The sequence below is a fragment of the Fusarium fujikuroi genome, chromosome FFUJ_chr05 (assembly GCF_900079805.1).
Source record: "Fusarium fujikuroi IMI 58289 draft genome, chromosome FFUJ_chr05".
Classification (NCBI taxonomy): domain Eukaryota; kingdom Fungi; phylum Ascomycota; class Sordariomycetes; order Hypocreales; family Nectriaceae; genus Fusarium; species Fusarium fujikuroi.
The window spans coordinates 1,197,074-1,222,305 of NC_036626.1; the positions used below are offsets into that span (position 1 = coordinate 1,197,074).

A 25,232-nucleotide genomic window follows, 5' to 3' on the forward strand; every position below is an offset into this window, starting at 1 on the left:
CACAGCTAGATCCTTCTCTGAATACTCACCGTAGCCTGATCCATCATGATAGATTTTAGGACGAACCGTGGTCTTGGGATAATATGATGGTGATTATTTGAATGTATGGACAACCGGAAAGCTATGAGGTGACGTGTGTGTCACAAAGGGACCTTCCGGCAACTGCGAATCTTAAATATGTGGCTGAGGCTATCCAAAGACTCGTATTATCAGGGTGCAGTTTTGTTCATTTGTGTGGTATTATTTTGCCTTACTGGCTTTCTGTTATAGGTACACCGTCCTTATTCCTATTTCACACAGGCCCGAAGCCGCGGTATAACAAATTCATCATGAGAACCGCATCCCGATCATGGGAAGATTAAGAAACCTTGGTCAAGAGAGAATTTACTCAAAAGGGTTGGTTCGGGTTCCCCACCAGGTGAGGAAGACGGAGAGACCGAGGGTCTCGACGAGCTTGGTAGCCAGGCTGACGCCGACGGTGTCGAGAGGTCGCTTCTCAACGAAGATCTGAGCAATGTACTATAGAAGGTCAGTTAGTGAATGATTGGATGCAGTGAGAGAGAAGAGTCAAGACATACGCCGGGAGCAGAGGTAGCGAAGAAGATGAGGGATCCGAGGTAAGCAGCGCCCTTGTAGCTCAAGGTACCAGTGGCGTTGATGAGAGCACCGACACCATAAGACTGAAGAGCAGAGCCAATGAGGGAAGAGCCCCAGGCGAGAGCAGCACCGGAAGCTTCCTTGGAGCGGATGAACTCCTCCTTGGTGTTGGCAGCCTTGGCGCGCTGGTAGGTCTGGCCGAAGATGGGAGCGAGGACGGCGAGCTCAATGCCGTGGTTGAAGGCCGTGCCGAGGGCGATGGCAGAGGGCTTGACGGGGGGGAGGTAGTGCAGAGACATTTTTGATGTGATGTGTGTTTGTTTGTGGTTGAAAGATGGGTATAACTTCAATTGGTTGAGATGAGTTGAGTTAGAGTGTGAAAGAATAAGGTGTCAGGTAGCTCGTTGGATTGGATCCTTCCCAGTATTTGTACTCTCGAGCTCGTCACAGATCTCGATCTCGCATCATTGAGAAAAGCGCTTCCGGGTGGCTTGCCCTTCCATTGCCTTGACTGTTTCTCGGGTTCTCCCCTCCTCCCTCTGCCCTTGTGTCGTCACCAGATGTGATGATGTCACCATTTGGTGAGACAAATTTCAACTCTGGACCGTTTTCCTCCATGTTCCAGCCACTGCAGCTTCTCTTCACTGCCACTAACCGATTTAATTCACTGACCTTCACTGATTGCGGGGTGCATCTCTTTTTCCTTTCCTCCCCTGCCAACTTTGCCCCTGATCTGACGTTGACGTGCACGACTCAGACTGGATGCCACAGCATGATTGCAGAGCTCACTCACTGTTCCATACCTGCTCACAGCTGCCCTGTCTGTAGTTGGAGCTACAGGAGCTTGATCTCCTATGGGCGGGGCAAAAGATGGGGAAGCTTGGTCTAGTCTGCTGTAGGTCCAGGTCCAGGGCAAGTTTCTTGGTGACCAGGGTTTGTAGCTGCTCCTAGGTACTAACTCCAGCAGAGTTCAGTTCATTTCCATGAAAGCAAGCAAGTCTTAGCGGGGAACAGCGCCATAACCAATCTCTAGCATTCTCAGAAGTGACCTGAGTGACGAGTGACGGTGTCACGGCGTCATTTGCATCTATTGCTTTCCTTTCCCTCGGCTCTCTCTCACTCTCACAATGAACCCGGGCAATATCAAAGCCGGCCATTGACTTTTCCTTCTGCCATTGTCTCCCTTTCCAGCCGAACTCCCTCAAAGAGTCCCCAGCTGAAAAGTGCCTGATGTGATCCGCGGAACCGAAGCCGGCCCAAAGCTTGTTTTTTATTCCCCGTTTCCAACTTCTCAGTTCAAACAAATTCCCATCTTCAAACCTTGTAAAGCCGGTCCTGGCCTCCCGAAAACAGCCGGCTCAGCAACACATTCCGTTTCGAGCTAACCTGCAACTCTTGTCTCAGACTTTCACCACATGCCTTTCACACCAGACCCTGTCCCTGAACACCACAATTCGAGTACAGAGGATTGGGATGTCATGACGGATTTGACGTGTGATTGTGGATGGACCCTTGTTCTTTGTTTGGGAACAGCTTGTGTCTAACTGTAAATATTTTGATGCATCACAAGACAAAAGAAGACAATACTGCACTTGGTCGCTCCAACCCTTCCAAAAGTGTTGTAACTGGAGCTTTGCTCATTAATAGGGTTACCTAAAGATTCAGAAGTTTGGGAAATTGTGTGAGACGACTACATCATCATATATACCTACGATATGCATAATAGCATCAGAAGTTTACCTCAACAACATCGAGCCACTCGTCTAGTCTGGGGTAACATGGTGGTTGCTCTCCCGCCACATCTACTCCCTAACAAGGGACCAACTTGACCCACGTAATCTACCGCGAAAACGAGAAATCAACTCCAGATTAAAGTACCTTATCATATGTTATGCCTAAAATATCATAAGTTATGCCATATGTTGACCATCTTCACCACCCCTTAGGGCTAATAACGCCCTGACATCATGAACATACTGCAGACCCTCCAGCAGCGGCACCAAATGCATCAAGTCTGTATCCGTCGGATCATTGATCCAGCCCTGGATGGGAATCGCATTGTCTGGCAAACGAATGTTAACAGCCTCTCCCCGGAGCACTCAGACTGAGGCACCTTACCTTGGTGAAACAGATAACTCAACGGACTGTTGTCCAGAATCATCACCTTGCTCAGGTCTGACTCGACCGAGCTGAGGTCCTTGATGAAAGCGCCTTGCCGGAACGTGCAGTGCTGGCGATAGTATCGCGCCGAGAAATACTTCCTCTCCGCCTCTAGCCAGTCAATCACTGGATCTGCGTACTCCTGCACGGACGCCGTGAAAACAACCAGATTGTACCATTTGCATACCCGCCTCAAAAACTCGTCACAATACGGTCGCTTGTTGACCCAGTATAGAATCGGATGCTGCGGTCCAATCGATGTCTGTCCACCAACCCCCACATACGTTGTGTTCAAGCGCACTTCAACCATGTGTCCGGTGCTCATCCTGCCGCCCTTGGACATGCTGTGTATCAAGGTTTCGTCCAGATCTAGAATCAAGGTCTTCTGCGGGCTCGTCGGTGGTTCGAGGTTGATATAGGACGGCTGCCTACGTGGGATCAAAGGTCGAGGTGGTGCCGGTGTCTTTGGGTACTTGGTGAGCGCTGCGATGGGAGAAGTGGGAGATTTCAGATGCGCCGAGAGGTCGCCGCCGCCCAAATCACTAGCCTTTGTTCGCGCGACTGCCGATTGCGTTTTCCTATGCTTCCGCTGCCTGAGATCTTCGTCGCTGTTGAGCTTGATGCGAATTGACCTTCTCGTCGGACCGGTTTCCTCTGCAGGCTGTAGTGACTTCGATCGTGCGTGTCGACTGAGACTGCCTGACCGCGATCCATCTGATTCCGACTCCGATGAAAGGCCTGATGACGTCGATGATGATGATACGGGCCTCGGTCTTGGTGCTAGCTTCCTATATCCTGTAGTCCTGCCGTAGTCCTTTTCAGAAACATTTTCAGGTTCTTCCATCGTCTTATGTCGAGGTCCGTGTAATCCAAATAGTTTTCCGAGCTGCGTAAAGGGTGCGAAGTTGCCGTATTCGTCATAGAAACATGCAATGAGATAGACACCTGGAGATGCCAGTGTCGCAAGAACCCATCTAATAGAACCAATAATGCTAGAAGCAAAGCGTCGAGGGATAGAGTGCCACCATGAGCTTCGTTTTTGGCTGTCGCCTGTGTCGTTGAGCAATGGTGTACTCTCGTCAGCCGGCTTTTCGGTGAATCGCGATTCGTCGATAGTATCCTGGGCAAAGGATTCAGTCTCGTGACCGGAAGATCTACCGTCGCTGTGCTGGTCGTCGGAGGCCAATCCAATTGTGCCAATGGGACCTCCTCCTATGCTGTTCGAACGAGATTGAGTTGGACTCGGGGGCGGCGATACGCGGGCCGTTAGGATGTTGAGGGAGTTCATCGCCACAGGCTATCGCATTCCATGAGGTAGAAGAAGCAGTTCAGGGGATACGCTCGAGTCTTGAATGCAGGTGCAAAGAGTTCGGAATTCTGTGACGGCGGACGGAAAGAAGGGAAACAGTCCCGAGGAACGGATCGTCGGGCTATTGGCCGGCCTGGTTTCGCGGGAAGGAGAAGCCGTCGATACAAAAGCTGATTGACAGGAAGTGAAACGAATGTCAAGAAGGCATCGAATGCGTGAGGCCAAGCGAAAAAAAAATAAGGATAGAGGCAAGGACTAGGACAGGGGCGCAGTACAATGGCGATGGTAGGGCCAGGGAATGTACAAATGGCCTAATGATAAAAGTGCCAGGGAGGAATTAACAAGGGCACTTTTTGAACGACAAAGCCCAAGCAGCAGAAACAAATCCAATCCAAAAGTACAGATGTCTTGAGTGGTGAGACGATTAGGTTAGCCTGGTCTAGTAACCTGTCGGTTGGTTGTATAAACTGCTAGACGAGACAGGCAAGACAGAGCAGAGCAGAGACAAGCCGCCCTCGCACGGTTGTCAACGAGTAGTTATCAACTGTTTCGTGGCGTTGAGAGGGGAGCTGGCTGCTGGAGAGAGTTCTAAGGCTGGGGAGCCTTTTGTTGGTCAACTAAGTTAGGTCCAAGATCGGGTTCTTCCAAGCTAGAAATAAGCAGCCCTGCAGCGCTAGTTGTAAAACAGTAGCAAATACGTAAGTATAGCGGGCTATCGACGGGTGAGGCGGGGAGTCTTTTTTTCTGGCTTGTGAGAAACAAGGACAAAGAAGCCCGTGGCGATTGACTGCTCAAGAGGAATAAAGATAAGATGAGGGGGGCAAGTTTACGAGCCGCTCTGAGCGCGCGCAAAGAGAGCGTGAGGGATCTGGTCAAATCAGATCAATTCAGAAAGGAGTGAGTAGATCACAAAGGGAGTGAGATGTGAGAGAATTTGCTGATGGGTGGCTCGATTGACGACGGATGATGGTTGAGAGGGATGGCACGTGTTGGGGATTGAGGTGCCGAGATGCTGGGGAACTGCCAGGCTTTGGAGTGGAGGGGCTCCAGCCTGCGAACTCGAGTTTGTAGGCTGGTTTTCAGTGCATCACTGGTCCCTGCTACAGTAGCGCTACAGGGGTTCTTGGATACCGCGGCTCATATCAATCACATATGCTCTGGGCTTTCAGAATTCCTATGTCCTCCACTATCGTAAATGGCCTAAGGGTCTGAAGACTAGAGACCGTACATCAGTCGAGAAAATAAAATAGTCAAAGATCATACCAAGTTTCTCCTAAACTACCTAATCCTTGATACTACTTGGGACATAACCTTTCCATAAGCTTTCTGCCACCCCGAGCCAACGACGTATCACAATCAAGGCAAGTATCCCTTTTGTTTCCCAAACAGCTCGTGTCACCACAGCGATCATATTTCCTATTGATAACAGCTTCATTATGGATCTTCCCCAGATCCATCAACTGGCTCAGCTTCCACTGCCCGAGCCTCTCTTTGCAATATCCCTTCCTAGCGTATCTGCCGCAGCGATGCAGGATCAATTACACCATCAGGCAAACGAAGATGATGTATGGCATCGCCGTGAGATATGATTTCGCCCTCCACTCGCTCGATCCTGCAAAGGAGTTGGTGAGAGTCGCATTGGCCAACATATCCTCGATGAGAATTACATGTGCAGACAACTTGCTGCCATGTCTCAACCACCTCTTCACTGAAATCGAAATCGCGTGTTCCTCGCCATGTGAGAGTCGCTGAGCCATGTACCTTCCTGCCACTCTTTTTGTTCTTGCGGAAGATGACCGCACTGGCCTCATCGTGAGAACAGTGCCAGATCACGAGACTCTTCAAACGCTGCATCTTTTGCGCAACTTGGCCAGCCTTCACCAAAAAGTCCGATATACGGTGTTGAGACCCTTTCGTCATGAGCGGCGTTGTGAGTACCAGCGATCGGAGTCGAGGCCAGTCACTGAGCATCTTGCAAGATGTGAAGAAATCTCGAGCGTCGATCATGAACGACACAGAAAGATGTTCGAGGTGACGGCTCTTCACGGCAAATGCTTCCCCCAGCCCATATCTTGTGCGGCGGCCGTTTTCTATTTGCATGGATGTACCACTAATGGTCGGGTCTATGCCGCTCCGAATAGCTTCCATGATCTGTTCGTTGAAGTCCTCGAAAATAGTCACTGATTTGACGTGCTTGGGCCATTTGGGAAGCCCATCCTGCAACACTATTGCACAAGAGTGTTAGATACCGGGATATGCCCGTAGTGTCTGCCGTTGACTTACTCTGGTCACATCTTTCACAACTCGAGTCAAGTAGATCTGGTTGGTGGAACAGAACCCGCCATGGCTCGTAGTTGATACTCTCGAGATTTGGGAACTGCTTTAGCAATTTGGGGAGCGCGAGCCGGTCGATTTTACGTCGCATTTGTCGGCGGATCACAACCCCTTTGACTGCAGGAACTTTTTGGGGTCTCTCGCCCTGGACACCTGAGATGACTGTACTGAACAGCTGTTGAATAGCTCCAGTCGTTGGAAGCCTCATCTGCTTCCCTTTGACCCAGCCGTGGCGTTGATCATCCCAGGCTTCCTGCTTCTCGAGAAGATCTCCATCATTTTCGTATTTGAATCCGTAAAGATGGTTCTTGAAACAGTGATCTGTGTCATTCGGTGAGTACGCATTGAGTTCCAACGTTATATGATGTGTAGGCTCCCAGGCTGCGAGCGCCTTGGATAGCTTTTGTAGTGCGTCTTTGGTGAGCTTGCCGTGTTCACTAGAAGAAGCAAAACCCCGACACTGGGGGTAGGTATAGGCAGGGAGCTCGATGTTGAGGTAAATTTGCCGAACGAGGTGTCTTTGCAGAATGATTTTCGACAGGCCTTCGGCGGATGCTCCGTTCAACTCAAGTCGGTTGAGGTTTTTCGTTGCAACAATGGCATGCCATTTTTTACAGACAGTGGACGCACAACTCCATCGTCTTTGGCGAGAGATCTCCTCTAGGATCATGCGGCGGATCTCTGGGGGGAGGAAAGCCCAAGTCGAGCGTCTGGCCTTCTCTCGTGTGTGGCTACGGAGCGTCACCATGATAACAGATAAGGTTGGGACACAACAGACAGTTTTGGGGGGCCTGTATCTGAGTTTTTTTTTTTTCAAGAACACCGGATTTATTATCTTAAAGTTTGGAGACACTGAACATGGTTCATCAAGTTGTGAGGCTATTGGTACATGGAAAGGCTGTAGAAAGGCTACTATGGTTTGTAGATGCTACAAAGTTTCATGAAGAACCAAGAAATTAACGTCAGCCATTCAGCTGTCGACATCTTGTTGAAGGAAAAATCAGCATGGTGAGTGTTGATAGATCAAGTATTCCACTTACACAAAGCGCTTATCTCTGTACCTCTGCATGGAATAAGATGAACTCAGCTACTGTCCCACTCAGATGAACTAACACAAGAGCTGATATAGAGCTAAAACAAACTTCTAAAGGCCTCATTGAGCTTGGTATTTGCTTCATGTTCTGATCCTCCAATAGATAAACGATAGTAGCATCGTCGTGTCTCTCATAAGGCGGTTGTAGGTTGGTTGACAGTCGACAAGGGTTGAGAGCAAGGGCATCTTGTTAGACCTGGCCAGCTAGTGGATCTGTCGGGTTCGCATGTTCGTTTTCGTATCTAGAATTTGCATTATAACCGGGTGGTTCTGGACGCGACGTCTCTTTGCATGTGAAGAGGAGTACCCTTGTTAATATGCTATGCATCTTTGAGAAGATGTTTCATATTACAACTAGTGACTAGATCTGTGTATATGGTAGCGAGAACTCTTCCTCGTCGTTTAGGAATAAGTATAACGAAATGAACGAGAGACACTTCAGCGTGAACCTATCGCCGTTGGAGGCTGACTATCGCGGCATGTAACCCTAGAATTGACCATCATCTATGGCCATGAGGAAGTGGTCGACAACTTATGCGACAATCATTTGTTAGTTATCAATGGTCACTAGTTACGTGGCTACTTGGCGATCATGTATAGGTTAGGAGGACTGGATATGTCTGAGCAGCCAAGAAATAAAGCAGAACGCTCATGGCAAGTCATTCCTGGGCATCGAATATGTCACTGGGATAACTGGGATAATGGTGTTTGATGGTTGAGACGAACCAGTTTGATCACTTTCTTGGCAATAAAGGGTATAAATCGAGCTTCGGAAGATTACTCCATAAGGCCTTGAACACTGCCAGCTCATCAATTGCCATTCTTGAAGTTAGTGACAGCTCATACGTATAGGTCCTAGATGATAGCGGTGAGCCCAACTCTCCAAGTGTGACAGCAAATATTGATAAACTACATATATCCCACCTTTGATTGAAATCTGGTTTGTCAAGATTCTTTCGATAACCAAATTCATCTAATTAGTGCTACTTCTTAGTAGAATCGGCCCCTGTCCCATTGTCGTCATGGCTTGTACTCGGGGCTCGGGGTATAGCCCCACAAAGCGACAAGGCTGATGGCCCCCACCTGAACCTGAAGCCTTGCACAAAAAAAGGCTCCGATGCGAGGAGGAATTGATTGACTCATATTCACAATACAATTCGTTCGGCCCAGCAACAATCGTTTGCCTATTCAACAACGCCGACGCTTCGCACAACGCCTGCGAATTATATCACTCGACATTAAACAGAGAATAAACCAGTATCTTCAGATCAAACAGCATATCTTTTCCTGGGCGATATTTGTGTTTGACTCACAAATCACCCCTCCATTTCACCCCGCGAATCGCAGACATCCCACCCCGGCTTCACTACCCAGCTACGACCGCCCACGACTGTGACTCCGACCGATACACCTCCTAGTAGATATGGCCCCTCTTTCTACAGGCTACGCGCCTGATCTCGAGAAATATCTTCGGTCTCTCAAGGGTCAAGCACTGGAATCCTCTGTTGAGAGCCTCATCTGGTGAGACACCCGCCAAGTCCTTTGCCAAGATTCTCGTTACTAAAGTGTTTGCGATACCTTCAGTCTCCTCAAGCGACGACAAATCAAGGGCTCTGAGCCCTGCGCCGTCGCTACAGCTCACATTCTACTCCAAGTCGTAGCCCGATCGAAATGGTTCAACGTTGACAGCTTGATCGACAACGTCTCGCGTATTGGCCGTCGCCTAGTCGAGGCTCAGCCCAAAGAGCTCGTTATTGCCAATATTGTGCGCCGAGTCCTAGGCCTCATCCGCGACGAAGCTGCCGAGGACAGAAACGAGGGTGCGAGCGAAACTCCCAGTGACGCCCAGATCACACCAACCGATGCTGTCCCGAATCCAGATGCCCTTTCTCACCAATGGCCTCCTTCGACATATGGCAAGCAAGATTCTGCCGGCGACTATATCACCAACAGCGCCAAACCCCCTCCCGCTCGGCCAGGCCCACTCTCCTCTTACAGCTCCGTGAACGTGCCTAAGACTCTCTTCCACCTCCTCTCAGTGTCTACACCCGGCGAGCTCGCGCCCAGCAGCCAGGGTTCGCCCCTAGGTCTTTCAGGGGCATCAACTCCTTCATGGAGGGCCCCTTCGGCTCAGGTTCATGCTTTGAGATCAGAGGTCATCGACGGTATTGAGGAAATCAAGGATGAGATCAGTTCTGTGGACGATCAAATCGCAGCCTTGGCCGATGTTCAAATTCACCCTGGTGACTACGTGCTCATTCATCAACCCTCACCTACAGTCGAGCGATTCATTCTTCGTGCAGCCCTAAAGCGCCGATTCACAGTTCTCATCGCCACCGAGCCACCGAAGAAGCAGACCCCGGAAGTTCCCAATGCTTCATTCCGCAAGAAGCTTGCTTCCGCTGGTATCACAGCGATCAACATCATGAATGGAGGGCTAATGGCATACATGTCCCGAGTAGACAAGGTCATTCTGGGGGCGCACTCGATTGTCGCCAGCGGCGGTGTTATGGCCGATGCAGGTGCTGCAGCCATTGCTCGCGCCGCAAAAGAGCGAGGACGTGCTGTTATCGTCCTCGGCGGCGTGTACAAACTCAGTCCTGTGAACCCGTTTAGCGGAGAGCTTCTCATTGAGTGGGGAGACTCTGCCTGCTTTGTCAACTTTGCGGATGGGAACATGGTGAACAGTGTCGAGGTTCGGACTGCCCTGAATGAGATGGTCCCTCCAGAGTTGATTGACATATACATCACCAATTTGTGAGTCAAGAGGCCGTTGTGCAATTCAACCAACTAATTTTTATACAGGGGAACACACTCAAGAGATCACTTGTCCAGTCTCATCGCAGATCATTACAAGTCGGAGGATGTCGACTTTTTTCTGAACGACGAATGACGGAGGAATACAAAAAATCAAAGGACAAGAGAACGTCGCAAAAGTTGTGCCATTCATTCGTTGATTCATTTCTCGGCGTTGAGCGAGACAGGGCTTCCATTATCCAGTCAAGGAGTGAAGGTACCATAGAATTTGCTTGATAGCACATATCACTAGCGTTGTAGAATTTCAACCATATTGGGTTGAAATCAGCCTCACACAAATTATCAGATTACGCCGCAGCCGTATGCATCGTATGGAGTCGCATGCGGTGTATGAAAGCAATGACGACGACGACGGCCCAAGTCAAGCATAAGTTTAGAGTATTGCCAGAGTGATCAGAGGCCGGGAATGCGGCACCACAGCTGTAAGTTAGTCTAGGCTCCCTCGCTCGGCCGCGTAAGCACCAGCTCGGCCATTGGACGCAGGGGATCCTGGGGAGTCATAGGGCTGCGAATGCGAGTTGCGTAACCCCCTGTAAGGCTCTCGCTGTAGGGCATTTTCGCATGGAGTTCGGTGATTTGATCAGGCCGTTGAAAGCGTTTCCTCTTTGGTCATGATGTGAGGTGATAGCTGAGGGTCACTACCAAATGTTAAATAAAAGATAATACCCTTCATTTCAGGCTGCCTATGATGCAGTCACTAGAAAGCTTTCAAAGCTTACAGTAGATTAATCAGTGTGCTATTGTATCACACCATCAGCACTCACCTAACTACCACCTATTCTCTCTCTCCCTCCTCCTCTCATGACAGCTCCATCACCAGTCATGGACTCTTCTACCAGCAGAAACAATCCTCCATATCTCACAACCGGCCAGGCCCCAGCAACAGCTGACGATGCGCCACCGCCTCCCTACTCAGAGACTGATATCTACTCTACCTCTTCTCAGCCTCCGCACTCACCGCATGCTGGCTCCGTCGCCGGCTCCGGGCACGGCCCCGCAGCTGCCGGTGACGATACCGCCTCCCGCATGTCCTCAAGTTCAACTACAGAACCCATCTTCACTCCACCACTTACACCTCGCACCGAATCTAATGCCAACGCAACAACACCTACAACGCACGAGATCCCCCTCTCCCCCAGTGTAGCTCTCTATTTTGAGACCCGGCCTGTTCCAACATCAGCGTCTCAATGGGAGCCTCAGATCCATAGCATCACGGTGAAGCCGAACTCTGTGCCAGATGACATTCCTTATCCGGAGAATTGGGCGACTTCATACGATATCACAGCCCAAGATTGGGCCACCTTTGTCAACTTTCTCCTCCCCGACCACGATTCCGTCCGGAATGAGGCTATCCTGGGTGAAAAGGGCAAATCAGAAGATGGCTCAGATATCAAGTCATCTTTTGGTGGCGACGGAAGCGTCAAGTCAGAACGACACACAACTGATCCAAATGAACTACGTCGCAAGCGTGCAGAGGTCGAAGCTATCGTGCAACAGTGGAACTCTGGCTTCTTTGCTCCCCGAAGTGTCATGGTAAGACTTCAGCCCGAGGAGCAATCGCATATGCCAGGAGGATGGGAGACCACATTCGACGATCCTCCCGTGCAACTACCACCACAGGCTGGATCGTCCTCTCCCAGAGAGGCAATGCCTCAGCGCAGACCTAGCGGCTGGACAGGATCTTGGGGCGGCTTCCAAGTCGATAATGACAGCGTCCGGTGGGGAGAAAGATTTGTTGCTGATAGCAACGGGCTTCGCATAGGAAACATTGTTATGGATGGTAGGGGAATTCGCATGAACGGCCAGCCTGTGGGAGCCCCTTTTGGCCCTGGGCCATCCCAACCACCACCTCCAAATGCTCGCAACATACCCCCTTTTATGCCTGGACACCCATCATGGCACCAAGGTCCTCCTGAAGCCCACACCTTTCCTCAGCGAGGACGAGCAGCTAGCCATGATCATCAAAGACGCCGCTCTCGATCGTCATCTTCATCTTCTTCCTCGTCCTCAAATTCCTCTTCTAGCTCAGAGTCCATTGGTTCTCTCCCTGACTACGACGATCTCAAGGACCAGCAGCTACCCGTTTACATCGCTCGTCTACAACAATGGACAGCCAATCCTCTCGAAGTGCGCAGCAAGGCCGATGTCAAGCAATTGAAAGCTGAACTTAAAGCCTCGAACACAAATGGCATTGCTCCCAATATCGACCGAAAGGCTCTTAAGGTGCAAGGCAAAGCCCTTTCACAGCAATGGAAGACTTTGAAGCGTCAACAGAAGAGGGAACGGAGAGACCGAAAGAGAGATCTTAAGAAGAAGAAAAAGGCTGAGAAGAGGGAGAGGAGACAGCAGAAGAGGGAGATGAAGGCCGCTCGCAGAGATCATAGGAGGGGTCAAAGAGGTCGAGGCCATGTTGAGACACCTCCTGTTCCTGTGGTGCCTCCTTTCCAGGTTCCTCCCGTTCATGTCCCTGCAGTCAACGTTCACGTTCCTCCTGTCAACGTCCCTGGTGTCAGAGTTCCTCCACCCGCTCTCGGTGGCTGGGGATGGTCAGGCAGAGGAGCCGGCCGAGGAGATCGAGGCCATCGTAGTCGAGGCAGAGGCCGGGGCTGGGGCGGTTGTGAAAGTCAAGGTCCCTGGGGCAGAAGTCGAGGGGGCTTCCAAGGAGGCTGGCCAAACCACTGTTCATTTGGATCTCCCGGTCGAGCCGGTTTCTTTGGCGGCGGAGAGTGGCCATCTCGCTCAGGAGAAGGTCCTCCAGGGTCATGGCCAGCAGACGCCAACAAAGATGGCAGTATTCCACCGCCAGGTGCGGCATCAGCTGCAAAGTACAACACTGTCTCTGGAATAGAGACTGAGATTGCAACAAAACAAAAAGATCTGGAGGTTAAAGAAATAACTTTGAGTGAGCGCAGGGCGCTGGAAAAGGAGATTGAGGCTCTGACGGAAACGATGGAGAGAACGAGGCTTGAAGCTGATGAGGCTTATGCCCGAGAGTTGGCTGAACAAATTGATAGTTAATGATGATTTTCAGCTTCTTATGTACTTATATGGACAACCATTTCTTGAACTTTGTATTAGTATACATCATCAAAGCGATTGCCTGTCTCCAAACCAGCTATATCGAGTTATATGGGCTACATACCTCACTTCGGTACCGCTATCCTGTCTTTATGCTAGATTTCTTCGTCTTAAGTCTCTTTACTTGCATTTTTATACATAGAGATGTGCTTGTGATTCACGTTTCATCGTAGTTCTTGAATCCAACCCTTCACTCTTCAGTTGTACAACAGTGTCCCAAGCGTAGACTCATCGGCATCATAACTACTTATCTTCCGGTTACTCATGACATATTTCACCTGGACATCACAACTTTTTATCTATCGGTCTATTAAAACACACATTCCCCCCTTTTCCACATTTTCTTCTCCTTAATGCTTCGAGTCATCCTTTTCCACCAACGAGCCAACACCCAAGCTCCTCCCCACAGCAACCTTCATCTTCTTCTTCTTGTCCTTGTCCTTGCCGGCTTCAGGATCACGGCCAACCTCACCCACGGCTTCACCCTCGTCCTCGGCTTCTTCCTCTTCCTCTGCAAGGGCATCGTCGACTTGTTTCTTGATGCATCCAAGATCTAGCCGCATGCAGAAGGCGTCCTCGCCGTCGGCGTAGTATTTGGACTCGGTCTTCTCGTTGGTGAAGCCGAGGGTGTTTTCGTAGAGATGGCGGGCTGCGGCGTTGGAGACACGGACGTGGAGGGAGACGTATTTTGCCTGGAATGTCTCGACCATGGCCAGTTCTACACATGTCAGTTTCTACTCTGGGGCAGTGTCTCAATATACTTACGACTTTGGCGCATCAACTTCTCAGCAATACCCAATCTTCGGTGTGTTCTCATGACGCTCAGACTCGTGATGTGACCATGTGGAATGCCGTCTGAAGGCTCCTCCTCCATCTTAGCGAGGACATATCCGACAATCTTGGGATACTCGTAGGGATCCTTCTTGGGTCGCGAGACATCAACGGCGACGTAGCTCAGTTGGGGCCATGAGAGGGCATGGTAGAGGTAGTACTTGAGGAAGTAGTTCTCGGGGAGGTTCTCGAGGTTTGCGTGCTGAATGAGGGGCAAGTCTGCGTTTGTGAGGAGGCGGATATCCATGGCTGCTTGCGGTTCTGTTGTGAGGCTCAAGAGAATGTACGTAGGTAGTATTAGGATGTCGACAGAGAATGGTATAGCTTCAGCCCACTTCAATTCATCAAGCGGAATCGGCCCCTCAATTTACTCGGCGGGTCAACCAACACCTCGAGTTTGCGGTCAAAAGTCAGCCCGGAGGTCGGTAGTAAAGTCCCCCGCGCCGCAGAGGGACAACCCCACTACGATGCTCTGAAGCAGAAGACCTAGAACGCTAAGCCAGGCAGCAATTGACTGCCCCCTCCACTGTAACACCCGAGAAATGTCCTCCCCGTGGAAGCGCACCTGTCAACGACAAGCAATGGCCACCACGGGACTTGGGCAGAAGGTGGATTATTGAGTTGGTGCTTTGTCTCTATTGGCGCGACAATTGCAGTGGACTCTTGAGTTGTGTCAGTTGTGTAAACTAACGTGCAAGAGGACCACGACAAGAACGGTCTAAGGACATAGATAGATAAATATATAAGGAGATCATCGTCAGTTGTTGTTCCCGTCTTCTAGACAATGTGCTCTTTTTCCCATTTAACTTCTGTTCTTCTGTTGTCCTGACACCCGGCTCAAAGTGCCTCACCTCACCACCGACTAGACCAACACATCACTATCATGGCTCTTCCTCTTACTGGCAAACTTGCCATTGTCACTGGTGCCTCTCGAGGTGTGTTCCCTTACCTTATCTACGATCAATTGAGCTCTACTGACTTCAAAAGGCATTGGTCTGTCCATTACCAAGGCCCTTGCTGCCCGAGGCGCAAACCTCGTCCTCGCCTACACATCCGCCAGTTCTGCTGATTCAACTGCTAAGCTTGCTTCTGAGCTGTCCTCCAAGCATTCTATCAAGGTCGTTCCCGTGCAAGCAGATCTCGGCACAGTGTCAGGCCCTGCCTCACTCATTTCTCAAGCCGCCGATGCATTCAGCCCACTGCGCATCGACATCCTCGTCAACAATGCGGGCGTTGCTTATAATGACAAGGTCCCTGACATCAAGGCTGAGGACTTCACAAAGAGCTACAACGTCAACGTGCTTGGCCCTCTTCTTCTCGTCCAGGCCGCACATCCCTATCTACCCACAGACCGCTCCGGCCGTATCATCAACCTCAGCAGTGTGAGCGCAAGTCTTGGTTTTGTTGGCCAGAGTGTCTACGGCGGCACCAAGGCTGCTCTCGAGGCTATGACACGAACTTGGGCCCGTGAGTTCAGCGAGAGAGCTACCGTCAACGCCATCAACCCTGGCCCCGTCCGCTCCGAGATGTACTCTCGCAACTCGGACGAGTTCAAGCGTCTCATCAAGCCTTTCATCCAGAATGCGCCTCTCATGGCTGCTCGTCCTGGTATTGACGATCCCGAAGTCGTCGAGGAGGCCAAGACTGCGGGTGGTCGAGCAGGTGAAGCTGATGAGATTGCTGGCATCGTCGCTATGCTTGCTAGCCCTGAGAGTGCTTGGTGCACTGGTCAAGTCATTTGCGCCAATGGCGGTATGATTTTTGGTATGCAATAGAGGGTTTCATCATGGAGTAAAGGAAAATAGAAGTCAGGTGTTTCTCAAGGCTCCTTTGTAGTAAATTCTACGCAACTTGTACAAATTCATGTTAGCCGGTACTTGTGTTACAGTGAAAGTTAACCTTGAGGACCACTGTGATAAGATCAACTGCCCCGCCATTAGTGGGCGGTGACGCAAATTCTGCCACTCACTCACACTCAGTCTCACAACTCACTTACAAATCAGTGAGTCAAGACTCAACCCAAAGAACACATAGAGATACCATGGAAACAAGACAAACAGACTCCTCTGATCCCTTCGAGGATGTCCTCAACCTCGAAGAGCGCTTTTACTCAGAAGGCTACCAACAAGGCATTAAAGACGGTGTTCAAGCGGGGCGAATTGAAGGACGATCTTTTGGTATGCAAAAGGGCTTTGAGAAGTTCCTCGAGAGTGGCCGTCTTGCCAGCAAAGCCATCGTATGGGCGAACCGAATACCACACCAGGACGGTACTTCTTCAGGAGATACTCGCACGTTGCCACCACTACCCAAGAACGCAAGACTGGAGAAGAACATCAATACTCTGTATGCTCTCGTAGAGCCAGATACACTTTCGACTGAGAACTCGGATGGTGCGGTTCAAGATTTTGATGATCGGGTGAAACGCGCACAAGGAAAGGCCAGGATTGTCGAAAAGATGGCGGGCAATGGTGGAAGAGAGGCAGCGGGAGCATCACCAACATCCTGAGAACATCGGAAATGGATTCGAAGTTTGGTTTGGCGTATGAGGGCTGATATCAGGGACATCGGTATCAAAGACTTTCATATTTGAAAAAGGAAAATCATCTGCATTGTCAATGGAAATTCTATACCCTCACTACCTCATAATTTGTATCCACGGCCACCCTCTTCGCTTCTAATTTATTTAAATGATCTGCAAGGGTATCTGTAACAGTCAGCACATCTTCTTTTCTCAATTCACCAGCAACGTACCCTTCACCATAAGATGTCTCTGTCACCTCATACTTGTGTACATCCCACTTTCCAGTTGCCAAGGTCTGGCCACTGGGCAGAGGAGGCATACCATTAACGAACACATCCTTGGTCGCATCGGTAGCCTTCTCGAGAGCCTTTGCCAAACCAGTCTCAGATTCCTGCTTGACAGCCACGAGCTGCTTCTCACCAGCCTCACCGATGAGCTCGACCTTGGGAGCCGCGGCGCTGCCGACAGTGAGGAGCTGGGCGAACTGGGATTGGTTGACGACGCTGAGCTGGGGGTAGTTTCGGCGGTTGTCGCGCTTCCAGTAGGGGTTGTCGGCAATGTCGCCAGCGGGCAGCGTAACAGGGTCGTCGTACTCAAGAGGAGGGTTGGCGCCGGGCGTAGGGTTTCGGAAGTGAGGGTTCAGAGGGACACCGTTGGATCGCTCGGGGTCGATGGCCAAGAAGCGACGGAAGGCCTCCCAGATGCCCGTCGACTGGAGAGTTTGCTTCTGTACGACAGAGGTTATATTAGCGGCTGTATGTCATGTATTGGCTTTCATGATGGATGTGCGAGGTTATTCGAACGTAGGGGCGGCCGTCGAGGGGCCATTGGGAGGCATTGGGTTCGGAGTTTTGTTCATGAGTCGTACCTTGGCGATGCTGACCACGTTGCTGGCGGCTTTGGCCGCTTGGGACGACATGATGGCGGTGGTAGGCTGATGAAGGCTGTCGTTGAGGTTCAGGTGATGGAATCGATTCTAAGTTGAAATGGCGTCGTGATTATTGGCTGACCAAGCTGGTTTAGCCGAGGCTCCACCGAGAGACATGATCTACCCTATAGACTTACACGTTCAGAAAGTGCTTCCGCAGATATGGTTTCGGTGTCATAAATAACTATCGAATTTATAGTATTACTACTATTTATGCTGAGAGTTGAGTCCCTCTTGCAGCGAGGTATGTTTCGACGAATGTGGATTGCTGTAGGTGGTTCGTGACTTCTGCCACGACAACAACGATAACGCCGTAGTCTACTACTTTCGTATTTTATCTCATACCATGTCTTCGACCTCTGATGGCATATATTCGTGAAAGCTGAAAAGACTTGTCCTGAAATCAAACTTGGATCATAAGAAACGACTGTGTCATCAAAGCATGGTTAAGGATAGGTTCCAATGGCTGGCATTTCCACCGGGAGACTTAGTGATCGAAGACCAACATAATTCTTCATCGAACCCTTACCATAATCAGAAGCGTGACATGTTGTAATCACCCGTGTTACTACTGGTCTATGAACCCTTTTAATCTGCAGCAAGAAACGAAAACAAATACCCTTCAAACAAGGCATATCACAAGTCCCGATTGCCGCCACTCATCACCATCACGTAGGCGTGCGACTGATCAGAGGCCTCGTCTTTATTTGCTTGCCAGCTCTTCAACCAGTGCCTGGACACGATCAAGAGTGCCCTCGGGGCTTCCAGCCTCAGCGACCAGAATCTTGCCCTCCTTGCTAATGACAAAAACACCGCGCGTCGTTCCCTTGGGAGCCTTCTTGAGACCGATAGCCTCGATGAGCGTTGCCTTGGGGTCGCACAGCAGTGTGTAAGGGAGCTTTTGCTTCTCCTTGAAGGTTGTGTTGGCTTTGGGGGAGTCGGCGCTGAGACCATAGATGGCAAGGCCGTCCTTGGTGAGAGGCTCATAAGAGTCGCGGAAGAAGCAGACTTGCTTGGTGCCTGCGGAGGAGTCAGATGGATATTCGGATGAGAAGACTTTTTCAACTTACAGCCAGGAGTAGATGCCTTGGGGTAGGTGAAGAGGACGACACCAGACTTGCTCTCATCAACAAGCTTCTTCAATGTGGTCTTTTCGCCATCGTTGGTCTCTATCTCGCCTCCAAAGCCATCAAGGTCCACGATATCGCCAACCTTGGGCTTGCCACCGGTCTTCTTGGACTCCTCCGCTTTAGGTTCCTCAGCCTTGGGCTCTTCTTCAGTCTTCTCCTCCTTAGCCTCCTCAGGCTCCTCCTTCTTCTCCGTGACCTTGGCTGCGGCCTCCTTCACCTTAGCAGCGGCTTTGGGGACCTTCGTAGTCGACTTTCTCTTCACAGGAGGAGGGGGAGGGGCAGTAGATGCCTTGCGCTTGCGAAGTTCCATAGGCATGGTGATATATGGATGAAGCGAGAGGATCAATGTAGTTTGCGATAATGCGATGCGATGCGATGCGCTGAATGCGACGAATGAAGAGCAATGCTTGTATCCTGCAGAGTTCGCAGATGAATTTATGATTAAAAACCACGGGCGCGAAGAGCACGAAACGCGTAAAGAAAAGGCGGATGAAGGAGACAAAAACAAAAGGTGAGGTTGGGCGCTTGGGGGAAATGGGACTTGCCCGTCCGTCGCAGTCGCATTCGAATGAGGTGCCTCACCCCGGTTTGGGAGGTCTCGTCTGGGGACCAATAGAGGCTGTTCCAGGCCCTTTGAAGCTTCCGGGAGCTTGGACCACAAGCTGCTCGGCAGCGGATGGCGCACGGGCCATCGCCTTTCGCTTAGATGATTTATAATGGAGACCCTCTGTTCTGCGATTGCGGAGCTGAAAGAAGTACGGAGGTCCCTGCCAAAAGTTTTGTCCTGACCCCCTGTTAGCCAAATGAAGCTAGCAGGGAATGCCCCTATCGGTACCCAGAAGGTACAAGAGGTCTCTTATCGATAGTAAAGTAAGCGCTATAATTATAATTATAGTAGACTTTAGGGGAAAGGTTATAGAGCTTCTAGTCCTGATAAGATAAGACTAAAGTACCGAAGTACCTTATTAGCTGTAATCGCCTAATCCTCTATTTTATGAGCAGGGGGTCGAGACCAAACTTTTGGCAGGGACCTCCGTAACGGTTGAAGAGATGCATCAATTGAAGTTATGCTTTTACTGCGCACCAATAGAATACATGCCGAAATCATCCGTTTACTTCCAATAAGATGAGATGAGATGAGATGTTCACCATTTACCTTTAACTTTAAACTGCAATGCCAAGACTTATGATATGAATCCCCGAGTAGGTGTTTTTTATGCAAATTGAAGAAGCTTTGTGTGCTAACTCAATATTTACAGAATTTTATGGCCCCAGGGGCTGCCTTCACTATGGCATGCGTTCTGCTCGTGTGAGTAAAGAAAGTGGCGTGTTCTTCAGAAGTGAAGATATCACGTATTTTTTCTATAGAAATAGATCCAAAAGACTCTTGATGGTCTCAGTAATCTGACAATTCGTAGATACACCCGCTCATCAATTCACTCTGCTCGAGGCCAAGCAGTACGTCCCTCCACTTAGCTTCATCAATGTCAACTAACAGAACCCTTTGACAGAAATCGTCAAAACTACCAGGGAATGGAGAACATGCACCAAGACGTGGTTCGTCATGAGAGTCCACTGGAGCAGAGTAACTTGTAGCATGCATCGGCGTATAGGAAGGAAATGGATTGTCCCCTGCCACTAGACCTGAGTGTCAATCATTCTGCAAAGCATATGAATTTGAATGTATAGTATTTTTTATGATTCGTTTTCTAGTTTCTCGGAGATACATCATGAAACAAACTCCATTTGAATGCCTGTACTGCTCCGATTCGCCATGCCTCGACTCATCAGCCCCTTACTGCGACTCAGAAAGTCAAGCTTTCTCTGCCCTTCAAATAAGAGAAGAAAGGGGTTGTGCAGCCATATGCGCCTGCTGTATACATTCCTCTGTGTATATGAAAAATGGAAATGATAGGAACCAAGTCGCCGTAACGTTCGCCACGTATGTCCCATTGTGAACCAGAAAATTGTCTAAGCCTTCAGCCGACTAAGGGTATCTCAGCCTTGCCCCATCTCCTAATCTTATACCTTCCGTGAATTCATGTGTACATTCCTTCAACATGATCGTTCAACTCCTGTGATTCTGACGTTTGCTGAAGCTGAGGGCTGTGAAGAATTTATGACTCCGCCGTAGGGTCGAGCAATAAATGGCGTGCCTCAGCCCTGGCATGGTATAATTGCCTCATGACATATTCGTAAGTCAGCATCGTGACTGTTGCTGCTGGAACAGCTCGCATCATATTAGTACCAAGACCAGCATAGAACGCTCGCCAACCTTCCTCAGCTAGAATGGTTCGAAAGGTGTGGACGACGCCCTGATACTTGGGCTTCTCCACAGGAGTCCTATTCCTGGGGCCTGAACTTGTCACCCCCATCCCTTGAACAAACTCTTCGCCGGCAAGTGGGCGCCGTTGGGTTTGAAGACGGGTTCGGATGACTTCGTGAGGGTATGTGGCAGTACTGGCGAGAATCTTGGATAGAATAGAGGCCCCCAATATTCCAATGACATGTGTTTTATCATCCCCCTCATTCGATTCACCCATTCCCTGGCCGGTAAACTTGGTCTTCAAGTACTCGTAGGTCGGGAACTGCACAGCAACATGTGTCAAGCCAAGGAGAGCTGGTGTTAAGCCTGAATAAAATGAAATGAGGCCTTCCGAAGTGTACATCTTGCGAGCTGCATCTAGCGTTGATCGGTAATGCCAGTCGTGCAGTGTTGGTCGGGCAGTTGGTGTGCCCACAGCTTTCGGGTAGTATGTAGAGTGGTGGTCTTGTGTGTTGTGGCGGATATTGCTCTGTGACATGAGCCGAGTTTTGATGACCCATATTGGGTTGGTGACGATTGTACTGCTGGCACCTGCTACGATAGACGACCAAAAGTTGACTATGTGACTGTTGTCTGTTTGGTAAAAACAAGGTCAATATACCGCCCCTCAACCGTTGGACCAAGTGCACTTACCAGAGTGTTGTGATATATACCCCTTACTCTTGTTATAAACAGTAAACCACACAGCCCATGTTGGTAAATAACCCATTACAATAGGTCCCAGACCGCGGTAGAGGCCTCTGATCCCTTCCTCTCTCCATATGACCTTGGCTGAACCAACGAGACCGTTATACAACTTTGGGTGGCCGACATGTCGTCCCTTATTCAAGGCGGCGTAGCCGCCCTGTGCCTGGAGTTTGGTCTTGATGACGTCGAGAGGACATGTCACAACACCTGATGTGAAACCGCCCACTGCGCCGGCGACAGCGTTGAACTGGGTATCTGAGGCGTTGAGTGCCCATCGGTGTAAGGGGGTGACTGTCGTGGAGTGCATTGGAGCGTTGGAGGATGCGTAACCGTAAGATGATGCAGCATAGTCTGAAGACGGCGACTGGGCAGCTTCGGGAGGGACCTGATCAGTTGACGACATCCCAGTCGTCCTTTGTCAAAGATTTTGTCACTAGTCGTAGGTTTTGATAACTCGATGCGTGCGATATGGACTCGAGGATGAAATGTGACCGAATTATTATCTGCCGTTATCGCTCAATCGTGTAGACTATCCCGGGGTGCTCGTCCTCAGATATCTCGATTCGATATATCTTTTGTCTCCCGGTCCGGCGCGGACGTCAAAGTTGATGTATTTCGGGAGCCGGGATCAATCCTACGACAAGTCCTACGGGTCGTAGATTGTTCGCAACCTAGTAATCCGCTATCACAGTGATCCCACAATGTCCCAAGCCGATTCCGCCCCCAAAAAATCAAAAAGTTCCGCCTGTTGAGAGGAACTGACGTCTGCTGCTGTTGGAATCTCGCAGCCGGTACCAAGGTACTGCGGGGGAACGCTCCCACGCGCCGTGACCGACCGCTTCCCGCTCAGCGAATGGCGCCGGCCATTGACTTATAAACTCGAAAAAAGCGATAGCCTGGGGACCAAAGAAACCGATGGTAGTTGGAGGCTGACTTTGAGAGTGAAGGCAGAAAAAGGACGAAAAAAGAGGTTGGGATGATAGAGAGAAAAGAGTTGTATGAAGTTAGAATAAGTGAGAGGAAGTAGAGGGAAAGAAGAATCAAGTTTCCCCGATGGCGAAACGGAGCGGATGGAGAAAGCAGCGCGGGCAACGGCGGAGGGAACGACAGGCCCTGCACTGAACGGGGCGGGCGGTTGATCAACTGGAGGACGCCCTAGATGCACTACAACCCACTATAAATGAACTACAACAGCACCTGCAGGGTTTGTTTCTGTGTTATTTTGCTGATATGGAGTCCGCTGAATGCTTGTTCAACAAAATACCGAACTATAATCCAGGGCACAAAACGCTATCATATTGGTTATCTGGCTGAATTTCTCTTCTAATCCGGACTTGTCATCTTTTTTTTTTGCACCGCTGCAAGCCGGTATTAGCGGAGACAATAGAGAGCTTTACAGTCGAAATGAAAATGACGCAGTGTGAACTAACAGACACTAGAGAAAAATAGATAGTTTTATGTGCAAGAGAGAGATACACAAATGGGAAGGGCAATGTGATTGCATATGGCATGAGAGCACGAGCATTGGCAGCTGCAAGTTGCATGCAAGGCCTGGTATCTCTCGAGGACAAGCTCCGATACCGATCTTGAACCCTTGCTCGACGTGGGATGACGACGTTGGGCGGTTGTATTCCGAGGCTTGAGGTGCAGGGTGATATTATCCGAGGCATGAGATGAGTGTGATTACATATTTCATACGTGGTATCAGGTGTTTATCTAACATGAAAGATATTGACAGTCACAAACTCATGCTTCATTTACACATGTTCATTCAAATTGACCGTTTCATCCCGAACCGGTTTCCCACGGGACAGGGTCGTTTCAAGGGACCCCCACATCGTCATTCTCAATGCCATGTGCATCACCCGCCACAAATTGTGCCACATCACAATCTGATGCCAAACGCCACACACAATCTTAGTCATCGATTTTTTGGGGTCCGTCTGCCCGATCGGAACCTGGTAGGCCAGCCAGAGAACGACAAAGGAATGGTCATCAAGACCACGTGACGTCCCGAGCTCTCCCAGGAAGTTTTGCAATTGCTCGCTCAGCCCATCCCCAATTCGCGCCATTTCCGACGAAACGACGACGACGAATTCCAACCCCCAGCCTCGGAACGTGTCAATCGATCCTCCTCCAAAATGAAGTACTCGCTCGCCCCCTTCATCCTCCGCAGGCCGTGGCTCGCCCGCCTCTTCAAGCCCGCCGCTACCTGGTACGTCAACGCCGCCGGCTACCGCCAGCTGGGCCTCAAGTATGCGATCTCCCTCCCCCTGCGAACGCCAATTGGACCTCGAAATGTTGGAATCGGCTATACTTGCGGAAATCTTTGGCTGACCAGAGTCTTCAATTGGTTAATATAGATATGATGATCTCCTCGAGGAGGAGAACGAAGTTGCCCAGAAGGCCCTCAAGCGTCTCTCCAACGTGGAGTCTTACGAGCGCATCTACCGCATCCGACGTGCTGTTCAGTGCAGTTACCAGCACAAGCTCCTCCCCAAGGATCAGTGGATCACCACCGCTACGGTATGAATGACGAAACCCTGCGATCGAATCTCTCTGCCGGTACCTCCTCGGCAAACAAGAGTTGACGATCCCGAGATATCACGAATTGATGGAACGTCATCGACTAACTCAGCACGCTCTATAGGACAAGCCTTACCTCCAGCCCCTGATGGAGGAGGTCGCCTCTGAGAAGGCCGAGAAGAACGAGCTCGACTCCATCGCCGTCGTCCGAAAGCACTAAATCATTATTGGGTCTCGGGTTGAGAGATCAGAAGGGGGGGGTTGAATAGTAGCAGGACGGTGGTTGAGAGGGAATTGGCGCCTCTTAGAAGAATGGTGGCCACACCTCAACGGACTAGACAGTTCCCGTGTATCCTATGTATAGACGCCGTCTAACTTAACTCATTTTGCACATGTCTTCATGACCCCCAAAATAATTGTACGCATGTGAATATTTCATAAAACTGTCTCATGCACAATTTTGTAATTTACAATGTACCCGCCGAGAATGACCTCGCGAAAAGTTCATCTCCAGGCACCTCTTGTGTCGGTGTCCAAGGAACTCTAACAGAAGATGTGATATACCGCTTCATCCAGAGGTCCCAAGCTTCTTACACGGATCCCATGTACGCTGGATGATCAGCGTTTCACAGGCATCATCTCGCCAGCGCCTCTTCTTTCCCAGTCCAATCCATAGGTATCCCTTCCTCGACGCCATACGCCGAGCATTAAGCTGGATACTGAATATCTCCGACATGCAGCTTTTCCCTAGTTTTTCACCTCCCAACATGCGACTCCGTCTGAAAATGCTGCTTTTCCCATCCAAATATGGCCGTTAAGCTCGTGTTAAGTCGTAACATAACGCCCTCCATGATCAATGCTCAACATGGCGGCATAGTGAGTGTGATAGATAGTG

The 25,232-nt window shown here is 50.1% G+C and overlaps 11 protein-coding genes; 4 read left to right on the top strand and 7 right to left on the bottom strand.

Moving 5' to 3' along the window:
• Positions 1 to 384: 384 nt before the first annotated feature.
• On the bottom strand, positions 385 to 896 carry FFUJ_07144 (uncharacterized protein; the record flags this gene model as incomplete). XM_023577364.1 has 2 exons in its annotated part: positions 385 to 519; positions 579 to 896. The coding sequence occupies 2 exons, from the start codon at positions 894 to 896 to the stop codon at positions 385 to 387; spliced, it is 453 nt and encodes a 150-aa protein (XP_023430446.1).
• Positions 897 to 2,507: 1,611 nt separating this feature from the next.
• FFUJ_07145 (related to nuclear envelope protein NEM1) lies at positions 2,508 to 4,045 on the bottom strand (the record flags this gene model as incomplete). XM_023577365.1 has 2 exons in its annotated part: positions 2,508 to 2,659; positions 2,716 to 4,045. 2 exons carry the CDS (start codon positions 4,043 to 4,045, stop codon positions 2,508 to 2,510), a joined length of 1,482 nt encoding a protein of 493 aa, XP_023430447.1.
• A 1,527-nt stretch (positions 4,046 to 5,572) lies between these two features.
• FFUJ_07146 (uncharacterized protein) lies at positions 5,573 to 7,148 on the bottom strand (the record flags this gene model as incomplete). XM_023577366.1 has 2 exons in its annotated part: positions 5,573 to 6,291; positions 6,350 to 7,148. The coding sequence occupies 2 exons, from the start codon at positions 7,146 to 7,148 to the stop codon at positions 5,573 to 5,575; spliced, it is 1,518 nt and encodes a 505-aa protein (XP_023430448.1).
• Positions 7,149 to 8,916: 1,768 nt separating this feature from the next.
• Positions 8,917 to 10,386, top strand: FFUJ_07147 (related to translation initiation factor GCD7; the record flags this gene model as incomplete). XM_023577367.1 has 3 exons in its annotated part: positions 8,917 to 9,014; positions 9,078 to 10,250; positions 10,299 to 10,386. The coding sequence occupies 3 exons, from the start codon at positions 8,917 to 8,919 to the stop codon at positions 10,384 to 10,386; spliced, it is 1,359 nt and encodes a 452-aa protein (XP_023430449.1).
• Positions 10,387 to 11,132: 746 nt separating this feature from the next.
• Positions 11,133 to 13,328, top strand: FFUJ_07148 (uncharacterized protein; the record flags this gene model as incomplete). Its single annotated transcript, XM_023577368.1, has 1 exon — positions 11,133 to 13,328. One exon carries the CDS (start codon positions 11,133 to 11,135, stop codon positions 13,326 to 13,328), a length of 2,196 nt encoding a protein of 731 aa, XP_023430450.1.
• Positions 13,329 to 13,738: 410 nt separating this feature from the next.
• FFUJ_07149 (related to N-terminal acetyltransferase complex subunit ARD1) lies at positions 13,739 to 14,466 on the bottom strand (the record flags this gene model as incomplete). XM_023577369.1 has 2 exons in its annotated part: positions 13,739 to 14,106; positions 14,154 to 14,466. 2 exons carry the CDS (start codon positions 14,464 to 14,466, stop codon positions 13,739 to 13,741), a joined length of 681 nt encoding a protein of 226 aa, XP_023430451.1.
• Positions 14,467 to 15,102: 636 nt separating this feature from the next.
• FFUJ_07150 (related to 3-oxoacyl-[acyl-carrier-protein] reductase) lies at positions 15,103 to 16,725 on the top strand (the record flags this gene model as incomplete). XM_023577370.1 has 3 exons in its annotated part: positions 15,103 to 15,154; positions 15,207 to 15,983; positions 16,199 to 16,725. The coding sequence occupies 3 exons, from the start codon at positions 15,103 to 15,105 to the stop codon at positions 16,723 to 16,725; spliced, it is 1,356 nt and encodes a 451-aa protein (XP_023430452.1).
• A 173-nt stretch (positions 16,726 to 16,898) lies between these two features.
• On the bottom strand, positions 16,899 to 17,659 carry FFUJ_07151 (probable NADH dehydrogenase (ubiquinone) 29/21K chain precursor; the record flags this gene model as incomplete). XM_023577371.1 has 3 exons in its annotated part: positions 16,899 to 16,923; positions 16,971 to 17,467; positions 17,609 to 17,659. 3 exons carry the CDS (start codon positions 17,657 to 17,659, stop codon positions 16,899 to 16,901), a joined length of 573 nt encoding a protein of 190 aa, XP_023430453.1.
• Positions 17,660 to 18,371: 712 nt separating this feature from the next.
• FFUJ_07152 (related to DOT5-involved in derepression of telomeric silencing) lies at positions 18,372 to 19,114 on the bottom strand (the record flags this gene model as incomplete). XM_023577372.1 has 2 exons in its annotated part: positions 18,372 to 18,688; positions 18,739 to 19,114. The coding sequence occupies 2 exons, from the start codon at positions 19,112 to 19,114 to the stop codon at positions 18,372 to 18,374; spliced, it is 693 nt and encodes a 230-aa protein (XP_023430454.1).
• Positions 19,115 to 20,915: 1,801 nt separating this feature from the next.
• On the bottom strand, positions 20,916 to 22,214 carry FFUJ_07153 (related to folate transporter/carrier (mitochondrial); the record flags this gene model as incomplete). XM_023577374.1 has 2 exons in its annotated part: positions 20,916 to 21,697; positions 21,758 to 22,214. 2 exons carry the CDS (start codon positions 22,212 to 22,214, stop codon positions 20,916 to 20,918), a joined length of 1,239 nt encoding a protein of 412 aa, XP_023430455.1.
• Positions 22,215 to 23,952: 1,738 nt separating this feature from the next.
• FFUJ_07154 (probable ubiquinol--cytochrome-c reductase) lies at positions 23,953 to 24,557 on the top strand (the record flags this gene model as incomplete). XM_023577375.1 has 3 exons in its annotated part: positions 23,953 to 24,065; positions 24,175 to 24,337; positions 24,462 to 24,557. The coding sequence occupies 3 exons, from the start codon at positions 23,953 to 23,955 to the stop codon at positions 24,555 to 24,557; spliced, it is 372 nt and encodes a 123-aa protein (XP_023430456.1).
• Positions 24,558 to 25,232: the final 675 nt, after the last annotated feature.